Source organism: Tetrao urogallus, assembly GCF_951394365.1.
Source record: "Tetrao urogallus genome assembly, chromosome: 12".
Taxonomy (NCBI): domain Eukaryota; kingdom Metazoa; phylum Chordata; class Aves; order Galliformes; family Phasianidae; genus Tetrao; species Tetrao urogallus.
Genome location: NC_136825.1, coordinates 18652053 through 18666852, shown reverse-complemented (window position 1 = coordinate 18666852; position 14800 = coordinate 18652053). Strand labels below are relative to the sequence as shown.

Below are 14800 nucleotides of genomic sequence, written 5' to 3'. Positions count from 1 at the left end.
AGGTTATTGGCAGCCCCTCTGCTGCACCTTCCCTGTGCCAGGGGACTCTGGATTGCTTTGTCTGGGGTATGTTGAGCCCCAGAAAGCTGTGCTGGTACTTGATTTCCTTTGGGCTGCGTATAATGATAAGGCTTCTGTGATAAGGCCTTCACTGTGGTCTGGAAGGGACCTGGAGACGTTCCCTGTGGGAAGAAGGCTCTCTCTGAGGGTTCTGGGTGTTGCTGGAGGCCGATTGCTTCCCAGTTCTCATTTTGGCCTCGGCTTTGGGTAACTTGCACTCCCAGTCCATACAAGCTCTCCCTTTGCCGCAAAGCCCAAACTTCAGCACTTGAGCCGGTAGCATTACAGTGTGTTCAGCCCAGCTGATTTGTTGTGCTGTTTGAATGGCAATACAGCAACTTTGCCGTGAAAGGAGGGGTTTGCCTGGTTTTCCTTCACTCTCAACTACCAAAGTTGGACTCCTCTCTCCTTTCTGCCTCCCTCTGGAGGAGAGGACGAGTGCAGATCCAGCAGCACTGCTGCCTCCTGCCCAGGGACCCTCAGTGCCAGGCAGCACCAGCAGCCTCCTGCAGAGAGGGAGGGGTGCTGCAAGGCACCCGCTGGCCCTGCTATGACAGTGCACTATTTGCTGCTACTGCAGCATCAGATGAAGCAGCAAAGAAAAAGACTTTTGGGAAGAAGCTGCCTGCTGCTGCTTAACTCGCTGCCAGCAATGCCTCTGTTAGCATTCGCTGGCTAACACTGGTGAGTGGCAGTGGGCATCGCAGCTGCAGGACTTCAGGAAGGAGCTGATGCAAGATCAGACCAAACAGTGCCTCTTGTATTCGTTCTCTCACCCCTGCCTGGGTGAAAAGAAGGAGAAAAGACGTTTCGGAGACTGTATACTGGCTGTTCTAGGGTTTGTTTTTTTTTTAATTTCTTTTGGCTTTAAGGTAGGAGTGATAGCATGGATTAAACTCTGACCCTTGTGGGTCCCTTCTAACACAGGGTATTTTGTTCTGCAGCGATGGTGGAGGACTCTCCTTCACCCAGAGGGGCAGTGGCAGCAAGGAGGGAAGGAGCTCCTTTGCTGGGCACCCACAGGGGCAGCGCTCTGGGCACAGGACACCTGCATGCTGGCAGGGACTGAGGGCTCTGCTTGCCTCTTGGGGCACCTCTTGCTTTGAGTTTTGGTTTTGAGAACAACAAAAATTGCTAAATCCAACATACCTTTTATGGCTGATCTGCTGATGCTGTGAAGAGCTGCTACATAAAACCACATAGTTAGAGATGTGGGTTGTCCAGGCAATTCCAGTGCAAGCGTCACAACTAAAAGCATTAAAGCAGTTCACACGGCTGATGTGTGATCCTTGCTTCACCTTTGTCTTTGGGATATTACACTTCCTACTCAAAAGTAAAGCCTTTATGGCCCACTAACCCTGAGCAATAGTTTTCTCTCTTCCTCCCAAAGTAATATCTGAGTGCAGATGTGATGGACATGTGTGCAGGCTGAGTGCTCTGCTGCATTGGTGGCACGCAAATAGGGGCGGTTCCACGTCTCAGTCGTGCTTACTGCTCCCTATCCGTCATGCTAACTGCCGTTTGGGTGAATAATTTCTGTTCTCGTTCTCAAAGCTGTTAATTTAAGAAACAGCCAGGTAAGGGAAGGCAGCGTGTGCTGAGCCACATAGGAGAGCTTTCCGTGCAACACTGAGGCTGAAAATGCAAAGTGTAAAACAAAAATGTAAACTGTGCTGATCTGTAATGTGTAGTTTTGCAGCTGGGAGTAGCTCCTGCAGTACGTTACATGGCTGGAAAAAAACAGAGAACCTCTGTTTGTAAAATAGCATCTTTAAAGCAGCTGCTGACAGCTCCAGACCCGTGGTGCTTTGGAAAGCCATGAGCAGGGCTGCAGGCTGTCCTTAGAGCAGGCTGTCTCTCCAGATAATGCCCTTCACCTTTTTGAAAGTTTGGCTAGAGAGCAAGAGCTCTGTGCATCGCTTACTCTGGTGGCTGTGTCCTATTGGAGCATTTTGCAATGGGAGGTATGTGAGTGGCAAACTGCCCAAAGCTGGGGCGCTGCATGGGGCAGAAGGGGCAGTGCCAGCATGGATGCTTGCAGTGCTGGAGGAGTGCCTGGCTTGGATGGCTCCTGCACAAATGCCTGTCTTCCCTCAGGATGGACTTCTCTTGTACTCTGGAGCATAGTGGGTAGTAATCAGTGGTTTTCCTTTAAGAACTTTGGTGGGCTTGGACCTGTTTGGTTTGTTGTTTTTTTTCCCCATTCTGGAGCCTCCTGGTATGAAGATTCAGGTATTCTATCCAGTGCTTATTGGGTCAAAGCAGGGAGAGCTCTGCTCGCTCCTTGCAGCAGCCCTGGGGGCCAGGTCTGCTGCTTCCAAAGCCCCAACATGCTGTGTTGGCACTGTGTAAGGTGCCTGGTGGTGCCTTGGGGTGGGCAAACCCCATTCACAGAGCACCTCCTAAAAGCCTGCTACTGAGAAGTGGACTTGCTCCCAAACCAGAAAGCGCAATGTGAATTCAGAGCCTGGCTTTCCTCTGCATGAAATATTCTGCACCGTTTTTACTGGTGCTTTGTGTTCAGCCTGTACCCCCGTGATGGTGTTGGAATTAAAACAGAAATGGAAGTAATGAATTGGTTGGGTACTGTGGTGATGTACAGTGTGTGCAGCAGGGCGCTCACCGTGCTTCGTTAGGCACCAACACAGACATTGGGGTGTGTGTGTGTGTGTGTGTGTGTGTGTGTGTGTGTGTGTGTGTGTGTGTGTGTGTGTTTTCTCAGGGCTGGCACCACAGAGGTACCGCTCTGAGGGCGCTCAGCCCCTGTTCTGTGCAACCCTTCCTCATGGCAGTGTGTTGTGCGCATTAGCAAATGCATTCCTGATGTCTTTGGTGCTTGTAATTTTTTTCTTTAAGATGGGGGTGGTCCGCTTCTCGATTTTTCTCTGGCTTTCTGCACTGTAATGATGGCACCATCACCTGACTGCTGGAATACACTGGCCTGACTTTAATCATCGGGTGACTGGCTCTTAGCGTGGCTTCATCTCTGCTGTTTTACATCCCCGCTTGTAATTGCACGGTCGCTCACAGTATTGTTTTTCTATTGGTGACAATGGAAAGCACACGTTAGCATTTTGCATAACCTTATGCTTTTCGTTTGAATGCTTAAAGCGCATGGGAAGAAGTGGTGCTTGGCAAAGGAGCCCTCTTTATTTTTAAGCAGCGCGTTTTTACTCTTGGTGTGAGATGATTTACCATGAGTGTGCTTTCTGCATCATGTTGAAGGAGGTTGCAGTTGGGCTGAGCACGTATCAGAGGGCTGCGTGGCAGTGCCTGAGGTGTGTGCTCACAGTTGGGTGCCCTGGGCAAAGCTACCAAAAAGATCAACGTTTAAGGTAAATAGCACCTACAGCTTTTAAACACAGAATAACCGAATGCAGCAGAACAAAGGGAATGCAGCTCTCTGCAAACAGCACCAGCACCAATTAATATGCAGCAGAACGCTCAGCCTCTACAAGTTGCTCGACTGCTGCAGGTCTAAAATGGCAGAAGCTTTCTTACGCCCTACGAAATCAAACCGCCTGTTATCTCAGCCCCTCACGGTATGTGCAAATTCATGCAGCTCAGCAAAGGGAATAGCTTCACACCCGGTGCCACGAGCTGTGGCCGTGCTGCTGCATCACAATGCAGCAAATGCATTCTGCACGTTAACCCAACGTGACAGCCGAAGCGATGATTAACCATGCAATATGTCGGAAGTCATCAAAAATTCACATCAGAGTAATTGCGGTGGCTGGGGGAAAAAAATCGCCTTGTGTCTGCCTCACCCCCTCCCAACTGCTACATGGTACAGCCCGCTAACAATAAAATATCCTTCTGTAACCTATGACTGTTACTCCCAGCAGTTACTGGTTTCAGGCTGGTGCTCCCCAGCGTTTGAATCGAGCACCACTGGAGGAAGCAGAGATGCGCTGCAGCGCCGAGCCGCGGGGAGCAGCCGCGCTCCCATGGCAGCGCAGGACTCCTGGTCTCAGCCCTGACAGGTTTTCTTTTATTTTAAAGATGCGAAAAACTTGAGCGTTAAAGCAGAGAGGCAGCAGTGTGAGCGCGGGCAGCCGGCACTGACAGGTTTGTAGCTGCTGGGCGCTGAGATCTGCAGGTAGGAACGGGTGCGTTTCAAAATGTATACGACAAAGGTGAAAAGCTTGCTTGGGTAGGAGCGAGCCTTTTCCTTCAGGTGTCTTTCATTCTGCTTTTCCTTTGTGCTGCCGCTGCTGTTTGAGGTGGGAGGTGGGTGATGGAGAACAGGTGGGTGGCTCGGGGCAGACCCTGCATTCTGTGGGCTGTGCCGTACCCCTGCTGTGAGCTGTGAGCAGCTGCTGGGTGGGGCAGCCCGGCACAGGGCTGTGCTGCAGAGCCCCTCCGACATCGCTGCTCTTTGATAAGGACAAATACAGCCCTGTAACTTTCTGAGTGTCCTCATTCCCGTGGTCTCTTCCCCAGGCTGTGGAACGTCCACGGGAGCGTTTTGGACGGAAATAAGGGTGCTGCTTTGAGATGTGATTTCCTGGGCTTTCATTGTGGCGCAGAGATGTTGGTGCACCGTTTGCTCCTGCAGATGCACTTAGGGCTTATTTAGGAGGCACCCTGAACTTTCTTGAATTTTATTTGGAAGTGAGGATGTGGGATGAAAATGAAAAATAAGGACAGTCTGCTGGAAAATTTTTCCACTCATCAAAGCCAACAAAGGTACCAGGGTTTGCTTTTTTTTTTTTTTTTTTTTTTTTTTTTTTCTCTACGCTAGCTTCTTGGATGAGACACAGTGTATTATTTTAAGTGAACTGGAGTCTGCAGCCCAGACCCCACCTCTCCTTCAAGTGAATAGGGTGTGATAGGGAAGGGAAAACCAGGAGAATCCTGGTGGAGGGAACAGCAGGGAGTGAGTGGCGATGGCAGGGTGGGGGTCTGCAGCGCGCAGCGGGGCTGCCTGCCCCCTGGCTCTGCTTGCCTCGTGGGCTCTGCCTGCCCAGCTCTTCCCTGGGGACAGGGCTATGGCGTGGGTCGCTTTTTCATCCCACTGGGAAGCAGCACAGGCCCTGCAGCACAGTGGCCCGTGTGCCACTTATGCTCTCCTATTGTTAGCTGTGCCCGAGCTGTTAGAAATGGGATTGCTGCACAGCGTGCCTGCAAGTTGCCTGTTGTAAAAGAGGCTGCTGGTGCTGTAAGGGTCCTGCCACGGCAGCAGCTCAATGACATGTTGGTTCCTTGAGCAAAAGGCTGCAATGTGTGGGGAGCTGGAGGGCTGTCCCTGTGTGGGAGGCAGCTCGGTACGCTGCCGTTGGTGCTGCTGCAAATTATTTTCCTTTGTCTGAAGTGAGTGGGAGACGGAGTTCGTCCGAGCTCTGTAAATGAGCGTATGGAACACGAGTCCCAGCAGTGAGCACCTGGCTGCAGGTCTGTGACAGTGGGATTCCTGCTCTCTGTGGGCAGCACCTGGGGCCAGTGCCTCATTCCTCCTGAGCACTGTGGGCGGGCACGGTGTGGTGGGGGGGGACCTTTTGTCTGCGGTGCCCCCTCAGCAGTGGGAAGTTGGAAGTGCATGTTTGTAGCACAATGGGGAGATGCTGAGACAAGGGAAGGTTGCTCAGCATCACAGGTCGAGTGGTGCAGCAGAGGATTGGTGTGAGTGCTCTGCTGTCTGAGCACTAAGGTGTCTGCAAAATAGACTGGGCTGGTTGTAACTGGCATATTCCAGACATAGCTTTTTCTAGTATTATTTTAATGATGTAAAATCCTTCAGGAGGAAGGGCTGACTTGGGCTTTTTTTTTTTTTTTTGCTTTTTTTTTTTTTTTTTTTTTTAAACTTCAGAAGGCTTTCCTTTCCCACTTGGGTTTTTCCCAGAGGTCTCAGCCTGCTGCGGACTCTCAGGACAAGCTGGTGCTTCTGCTTGGCTCTGCTTTCCCGCAGCGCTGGGAGGCACTCCCTGTGTCTTCAGAGTTCTGTGCCAGCTAGAGGTGCTTAACTTCTTTTACGTGTCTGAGATTGTGAAAGAAGAGATGCACAAGTAGTAATAAGGTACTTTGTTTCTCTTCCCAAAAACCTTGATGTTGCCCGTTTCTCAGCGCGACAAGTTACGTGCCCCAAATTGGGTGAGCAAAAGGAGAACGCACCAATAGAGACAGGGCAGGATGAAGATTTGCACTAAAATCTGGATTGGTGGGCTCAGGGAGGCTGGCTGATAGCAGCAAGCAGCTGTTCCACAGCTTGTCCTTCTTGTCGGTAGTCCCCAAGACATGCCTCGCTCTGTGCATCTCCCACAGCCTCCCAGTCCACTCCCTTTGCTCCCAGTCAGGGTGCACTGCCGAGTGCTGGGATGTGGGGTTGCACTGGGAGGCACCCAGCTGTCACCACTGCCTGAGAGCACAGAGCGACCACTGTGCTAAAATGGCAGCAAAGGAAATGAGAAAATGGCGTCATCAGTGAAATTAGTTTTGATGGCTTGATGCAAGGCATTGCTCTGCTTGATGCAGAGAGGTTCTCACCAAGGGGTATTGCAGGCTTGGCTGTGGCTCTGCAGTGGCTGAGATCTGTGCGTCTTCTCAGAGTTCCTTTAGAAGCCTGCTGCTGGAGGGGTCAGTGCAATCATGTGCTCCAGCAGATGGTCAGAAATTCTTCGTTAGCACGCTGTAAATATTTTAATGGAAGGTTGTATTATGAGTCAGATCCAAAGGGCCAGAGATCCATCACTTGTTTCAGAGTTCAGAAAATGCGGTCCAAACAAGATGTAACTTTGGTGCTGGTTTGGGGCAGGTGGCAGAAAAGCATCCTGTTTGCACTTTTTAATCAATGTATGCTTGTAGGGCAGGGGATAACTGCAGCTGCTTGTGGCAGGCTGAGACCACTGCTCTGCATCCCAGAGCGACTCACCGAGCGTTTGGGAACCTGGTGGAGGAGCTCAGCTCCTGTGCTGATGCAGCCCCGCGCTCATGGGCATGATGGCAAAGCACGGTGCCAGGAGTGCTGCTGGTGGGCTCACAGCTCCCCAGGGCATCGCAGGGAGGCAGGAACGCGGTGCTTGGGGAGGAGGAGGAGGAGGAGGGCACTGGGAAGGCAGTGCGGTTCCTCCCACTGTTCTTATGCTATGTTGGCAATTATTTCCTCAGCTGATCCATGCCATGAAGGATAATAACTGTATGCAGAGTAGAGCCTCACTCTGAACTCCTTTATTCTAAAATTTTACATTAGAAAAAGTGTTATGTGTTTTGCCATTAAAGCATTGGACTTTGTAAAGTCCTTGTTAAAACCAGTTCTACCATCATTCCCCTGTGTATCTCAACGTGACGCAGCAGAGGCCTCCAGAGCCTGGTAAGGAAAGAGTACTGTGTGCAACAGCAGCAGCATCTGGGTGTGATGGAGGAGATAGACATAACGTGTGGAATAACACTTACAGATGCTGCAATAATCAGATACATCAGTGATAGATACGGTGGTTGACAAACTTGTACCTACCGTAGCATACATTTATATAGTTGTTTGCTGAAAGCAGGTGCCCCGCTTCACCCAGTCGTATCACTATGCTGGGATTTCTGATTTTTGCAGACTACTCTGCTGTGTTTGGCCCCTCCTGGCTGCAGCAGGAGCAAAGCGCCGCGTGTGGTTCCGCTCTCAAAGAGCGCCTTCCCAGCTGGAGATGGTCGCAGCGAGCGGTGGAGAGCGCACACCCTGTTCTCTGCTCCTGCTGGAGGTGCACTGCCTTCGTGAGGAGCGCTGCTTTGGCAGCTGGAGTTCTGCCATCTTGGCCAGAAGGAATAATGATATTTATCCAGTGCAACAAAATCCTGTGTTCCTGGCTACGGTCTGAAGATTACTGTGAAAACTGCTTGAGTTCAGCAAATCAAACAGTCTAAACTGCTAAAATAACACACAAATGTAGGAGATTCTTGTACTGCTGGTATTAGCCTAGGGCAGCAAGCACTTTGCTTATGCATATTTGCCTAAGGCTCACCACACAATGCAGATTAAAGGCACCATTCAGTTGTGAGTGTCACATCGCTGCCCTGCCCATGGTGGGTCTTGTCCCCGTGCCAAGATTAACACAGTGTATTTTCCGCTTGCACAGGGAGGCACCTAGAAAGCTTACCAGGCTGCTGGTGGTGCTCTGTCTCCTGCAAGGTGCTTTTCCTGTGAGCACACTGCATCCTTTGCAGTGGTGCACGCACCGACTTGCTGCTACAGGGGGAAGGACTGCGCTGCTGCTCCTGCTGGGCGTGCTGCAGCTGCTGCAGCTTTGCAAAATTTGGTCTTGCCAGAGCAGAAAGTCAGCTGCTTTACAATTGCTACGATCTTTAAAACCATTGCTAGCGGAGCAGAGCTTGAGCCAGGTTTGTGTATTTTCATGACTTGCTGCCATTGAAATTCTGTCTGCCTGCGGGGCAAGAAGAGCTCTCCTGCCTGTGCTTCCATGTGAGACAAATGGGAGCGCTGGCTGCGAGCATGGTGCACACTGTGTGCGTGGATAGGGTTCAGTGGGTCTGCTGGGAAGGCCAGTGGCACAGCAGCGAGCCTTCCCCAAGCCCAGCAGTTGGCTGCACTGTCTGCTAGCTAGCAGTTCCCATAGATTTCTCTCCAATGGAGCTGTTCCTTTGAATGAACAAAATGCAACGACTGGCTCTTGGGCCTCAGCAAACTAGAAGACCTTCTGGTTTTCCCTGTTTTCTCCTATTTAGTCAACAGTGAATTAATTCTGTAGAAAATGTTTACGAACGTCAGCTTTGTTAGACTGGGAGGACTTTCCTGTAACTAGACCCTGGAACTGAGTGCTTGTAGAGAGGTCAGACGTGAGCTTTGCCATTTGCACTTCCTACGTTAGATGGGGAAAGGCACATGAGAACATGCTGTTTAACAAGGGGATTCCTTCCTAAGGCTCCATCCCATCTCTTCAAGGTGTTGATTTGTTACGCAGACTGGATTGAAGGCACTGATTTCTATGCAGCTGTGACATTCTCAGCCCTTCCTTTAAAAAACAAAAAACGAAAAAAACCAACCCAACAACAACACAAAAAACAACAACAAAGTAGTGGTAGAGATAATTACATCAGATCCTTCATCTGGAGCTTCTGTTCCCACTGCTCGAGAATGATGTTTGTTAGCGGTGTAATTATCATCCCTGCTGATCCTTTGAAAGATTCACTGGATCAACTGGAAATCCAGCACTTTAAAATGTTTTCTGCAAAGAGCAATTGGCTTGAAATGGTCCCAGATTGTTAATTTCATTTTCTCCTTTCTTCCCCTGCCAGTGGAAAGTAAGCATCCCTGTCAACGTCCACAGCTTCAGTGCTCTATTTGGCAACACTGGCCTTCTCTTGACAGCTTGAATACTAAGATCAAGCGTTGAAAGTATGGCCTGACTGATGGAAGTAATTAAGAGACTTCTATCAGCCAGAAGAGAGTTTACTAACCTCATTTACTGCAGTAAATGGGAGAGACTTTCAATCTCCTGTCAAAAAGAGCCCAGCAATGCGTGCATGTCCTTTTGTACAGATAATGAATTAGTTCCTGAAACATTTTCCTGTGGAATTTGGGCTGGAGCGAGGTAGGTGCTGGTTCCTGGCACAGCCTCCCCTGGGGCGCCCTTCAGCTCATCCTCTTGGATGAGTCTTGGCAACTGTTTTGCACGTTGAGAATGCTGCCTTTGGGCAGTGATGTCTGCCCAGGCAGTGCGGTTGTGGTGCTTTGCCTTCACCCTCATCTCATTCTCCTCACCCAAGTTAATTTTCAGATGAAACCGAAGGTAAGAAAGCCTTGTAGTTGAAGATTGCAAAATACATGTCATATGCAATTGCTGCTGTAGCCCTTTCTGCTGCACAAAGCACCTACTGATGCACTTTGAAAGCCTCCCCCACTGCCACGTTCTCCCTACCATTGTACTGGGCTGGCCAGGTTCCTGGGGAGTCCTCTGCGTGCACCTCCATTGCCTCTGCAGTCTCAACTCCTGGAGCTCAGCTGCAGGCAGTCCTCTTCCAAATGCTGAAGGGCAGCCAGAGCTGGAGGTTGGGTGCTGTAGATGGGAGGAAGGGCTGTGGGAGGAAGGAGTGGGGAGCAAGGCTTGGGAGATGAGTGCGTAGCAGAGGGAGGCTGGGGTTTGGTATGGAGAGGCTCGGCAAGGCTGGGCTTCAGTGAGGAAGGAGGTGGTGAGAAGATAAAGCTGGAATCCATGGGACAGGAGAGATCCAAGTGGAGCTGTAATGTGCTGGGGAAGGATGCTGAGTGCCAGTAGATCTGCAGGAGTAAATGGGGATTGAGAATGAGACTAGCTGGGAAGAGGGAAGCTGGAGGTGGGAGAGTGGGTGCATTTCCACATCCGTGTCACTGTTTTGCAAACATCTTCCAAGCAGATACTGCACAAATCAAGCTTAGGATACATCAGCAAGTGTCGTAGGGAGTGATGGAAGAGAGATGTGCTGCTTCCCTTCCCAGCAAGGTGTGGGGAGAGCATGTTGGTGTACTGCAGGAGCAGAGGGAAATTCAGTGCCAGGCAGCCGCACCCCCAGGAGAGGGGGATGTTACGTTAGGGCTCCATCAGCTTTCTGTGGAAACCTGCCTCGGGGAATTAAGATATGGGTTTGTTTTTATCCCTGCTGTGACAGAGCCTGTGCGTGAGAGCCGCAAGGTGAGGATTTCACCCGGGAGGTTTGAGCTGTGCTTGTGTTGGCTATCCCTGTCCTTGCCATCTGCTGCTGTGAAATGGCTTTTGTCTCCTAACGGTATCTCTTCTGCTTCTGTCTTTGGGTATCAGATACAAAGCAGCACCGGTGCTCCTGGTGCAGTGTCCAGCACCTCCCTGGAGGGAGCAGCTCCTGCTGTAGTCTGGAAGTTGGTGCCAAGGTCACCCCTGCTTCTGGGGCTGCGGGAGCTTGTAGGGCAGGCGTGCTCAGCAAGTACAACCCAGCCCTCTCCATGGATCTGCAAACCCTTAATGCTTTTCCATGGCCTGGGATTCTGGGGACCACAATATGAAATGCAGTTCTTTCGTGTTCCTGCCACCCTTGTTCCAGGGAGCTCTGCTTTTCCTCAAAGCACGTGGGACGAGGTGCAAGCGAAGCGAAGCCTCAATGTCCTGTGATGGAAGCACAGCACGCCGCTAGGTGGCAGTGCGGGAAGCCCGAGGAATCGGCATTGGGTACAGCAGCTGGACTGGTACTTTTGAGTCAGAAATTATGGCTGCTAACACCTAGAGACACTGTGAGAGCTGTTGTTTGGCCTCAGCAGAAGCACTGTCAGGAAACAGCTCCGGGTGTGGAAAGTCCCTGTTCTGAGATGTAGCAGTCAGCCTGCAAGCAGCCAAAGCAGCAATTGCCATCCTATGGCCTTGCGCAGCACCAGGCATAGGGCAGCCTTGCTGAATGTGCCTTCCGTCCGTGAGACACTGTGGGTAATATTTGAGATATGCAAAGATCTTTGCTTGCTGCAGTTACGGGATTGTGAAGGACTGTGCTCATTCCCTGGTTGGCATTCGGTGTAATAAAATCCCTTAAATGGACCTGCTGAAATTTGGAAGCCCACAGGCCTCTGATTTGGGGAAGGGGCAGGAAAAAAAAAAAAAAATAACACCCACAGTGGTTTCTCTCCCAGGCACCTCCCACCCGTGTGGCCAAAGGTAAGGAAGGCAAGTCCTCTCCCTGCCCACCTCACCTGCAGCTCAGCTGCTGGCCTGGCTCGGTCACAGCTGCTGCTGTTCCTGGTGCTCAGGCACATGTAAGATTCTGCATTTAGCTTCCCCTTTTCAGGCTGGGGCTGTGATTTCCTTGTGGGCATAACTGTAAAATAGAAGTGGGACGTGGTGGAGAAAGTGAGAAGTAGGCTGTGTTCAAGGAGCCCTTCTTCAATGTATAATTCCAGGAGTTCCAGGGCTGCTTCTAGGAGAACCACCTCCTGGTCTGTCACAGGAGGTTGCAGTTCTTTGCCTGCTGTACAGACAGGTGGTGTTTCTGATCCCAGCTGAAGGGGTCCGATGCCCTGCCCCAGGCGTGGCTCATTCTGTGGATCTCAGAGGGGAAGAGCACAGTGCCTTTTCTTTTGATGTGCAGGCAGGCAGCACACCTGTGCTGGCTGAGTGTTCTACCAGTTATCTTCATTTCTGAGAAACTTCAGACCTTCCTCGCCTCTCAGACCGAGGTAAGCAGCGAGCTCGTATCTGTGGCTGTGCTTAATGCAGCCGCAGGGCTGTTCTCAAGATTCACTATAAATGGGCTTTCCCAGAGGTGCCAGCCCCATGGCAGCAGGCCGTGCTGTGAATCCCTGGTGCAAAGGCACAGAGTGCAGTGCGCCAGGTTCCTGCTCCCTCCTGTTGTCAGTGGTCTCTGCTTAGATCTCTGGAGCAGGCATACAGGCCGTTAAGGTATTAGCACTTGGTGGAGTTAACGTGTTACAGCTGGTTACTTCAGAGGGAGCCAAGAGCTTTTTTTTCCTGTTTCAAATAATGTTTAAACTGAAGTTTGGGAGTGCAAATTGTGTAGATTTGTTTAATTGCTGACAGTGTAAAATACAGCTGTTTGAGTCAGGGTGTGATGAACGTTTCCTGTTTGTTGCCCATGTGTTCCTGCAGTTTACCCTACAGCTACGTGCTCTAAGCTCAGGGTATCTTCAACTTGTGGGTCACAAAAGCAATATAGAAGATAAGAAAATTCAGCTCATTGGAGCCAATCTGTTCATGTATACCTGACCTGCTTTGAGATGTACTGGTAAATTAAAAGTGTAAATATTTTTTAACCACTCCAGCTGTATGTGAGGAAAGAGATGGTGCTGTCAGCCCCTCCTGCCTGCTCTCCAGCTGCTTGGTTATTTCCATCTTTTTTCAACTGATTATTTTTAAAGCTTTTCCACAGTTCCTGTTGGGCCTCCCAGAGCTTCACTCCTGCCTGAAGCTGCCGAGTCAGAGCCTTTCTTCTTTCTTTTTACCCTACTCAAGTCCAACAGTCTTATCTTGGCTTATCACTCCTACCTAGCTTTCATCCCAGCTCCCTCAAATGGAGAGCAAGAGGAGGTGCTTGCTGGGACACAGAGATAAAAGGGAATGGAAGCAGGACATTTCGCTGGGATTTAATGCATATTAAATCAGGATTAATGCATTTTCATTTTCCTGTTGCTCTGTATGGACATCTTGCTGTATCTCTGGTGAAGTCAAGTGACCTTTACACTTCTCAGGAGTGGACTGAGAGGAGCTGCGGGATGAGCTGAGTGGTGCAGTGCGGATCTGATGTTAGCACAGGAATACTTGCTGGCTGATGCTCTGCTTTTCTTTTTTTGCAGGGATTCCTGAAGAATGAGAAGGACAATGCATTGCTGTCAGCCATTGAAGAGTCTAGGAAGAGGGTAAGTTGGAAGCGAGTGCCTTTTTCTTTTAAGCAAACAAGGAGAGAGAGGAAAAAAAAAAAAAGAAGAAAGAAAGAAAAGAGAAGTAGATCTTGAGGAACTTAATTTCTTAAACTCAGAAGAGTTCTGTAGAGCCTGAATTTCTGCCCTCAAAAGGGACCAGTGCCTAAGCCCATCTAGGTGGGAAAAAGATGTAGGATGGACTTTCCCCACTTTATCTCCTCTGCTCTGAGCAAATCATTGATTCGAGGATGTTCTGAGATGGAAGCTGTCTGATGCGAAATTCATCTGACAGAGTTCCTGAGTCTCGTTAGGCTTTTGGTGTGTCATATTGAGGGCAGTGATTTTTCCCTTCTGAATTATGCAGTGTGGAAAAATGCTTCCTGTTGTTTGTCTTAAGGCTGCTGCTTAGAAGTGTCGTTGCATTCCTAGCACTGAGGTTGTGTTGTTTCCCTACATGCACTCTTGGGGCATCGGTTTGTATTTTTGTTTTCTTAATTATAAGAAATAGTACTTCTGCATTATTAAATTATTTTAATTACATATAATTACTCTATAATTACTGAAGCATATTTAAAACCCTGTTGAAATGATTATAGGTGAAGAGAAGACCTACATTCCATCATGAAAATAGAAAATGGTTTTACATTATAGTGTATAGCTGAGGCTGCTAGCTAGTATCACACCAGTGATGACAGGAATGCCAGAGAAGCATCTTCTGTATCCTAATGCAATATCTTATACAACAGACTTTTGCTATGGCAGAAGAGTATCACCGAGAGTCAATGCTGGTTGAATGGGAGCAGGTAAAACAGAGGATTCTTCATACTCTGCTTGCATCTGGAGATGATGCTCTCGATTTCACCCAGGAAAATGAGGTAACTGTCTTTTCAAACACTGTGCATAGCCGTGCCCTGCATGCAGCTGTCACTCCAACACTGCTGAAACTACCTCCGGGTTATTCTGTGGCTCATTTCTGTTGAAAATAAGCAATATCAAAACTCTTTTTAATTTCAAAATGGCTGCGACTGGTAGAGTGCACTGCCTGCTGAAGTATCAAATCTTTGTTCTTATTGACTGCTTGGCACGGGCAACAGAGCTGCTATTGCTGAAGCAATGTTTTATGTGCAAGGTGGGAGCTTAGTCATGCTAATGCATATCAGATCGATACACTCAGAGACAGAAAACACCCTGGGGTGAACTTCTCCTTCAGGAAGGCTTTGCAGCACGAATGAAACCAGTCACCTTCTCAGGCGTGACTGTGCTCACACACAGGTCATACAATGTCCTTCTATTATTGCTGTTTCCTAGCCAGGACTTACGCCTTTTGTAGAAGGGTGTGGAACTCTCTTGGGTTTCAGAATATTCAAAACCAGAGGGAGCATGCCTTCCTTTTACCTTGATCTCTCACTGAGTGCAGCTGGATGC

General features: G+C 49.6%; 1 protein-coding gene across 1 annotated transcript in view; it reads left to right on the top strand.

Annotated features, from left to right (window-relative positions):
• NUP93 (nucleoporin 93) overlaps window positions 1-14800 on the top strand; it is a gene marked incomplete at both ends in the record, with an annotated part of 64044 nt that overhangs the window by 24583 nt on the left and 24661 nt on the right. The window contains 2 exons of the mRNA XM_079541224.1: window positions 13310-13372; window positions 14122-14250. Of these exons, the coding sequence (XP_079397350.1) occupies window positions 13310-13372; window positions 14122-14250 (192 nt within the window). The remainder of the gene's footprint in view (window positions 1-13309; window positions 13373-14121; window positions 14251-14800) is intronic.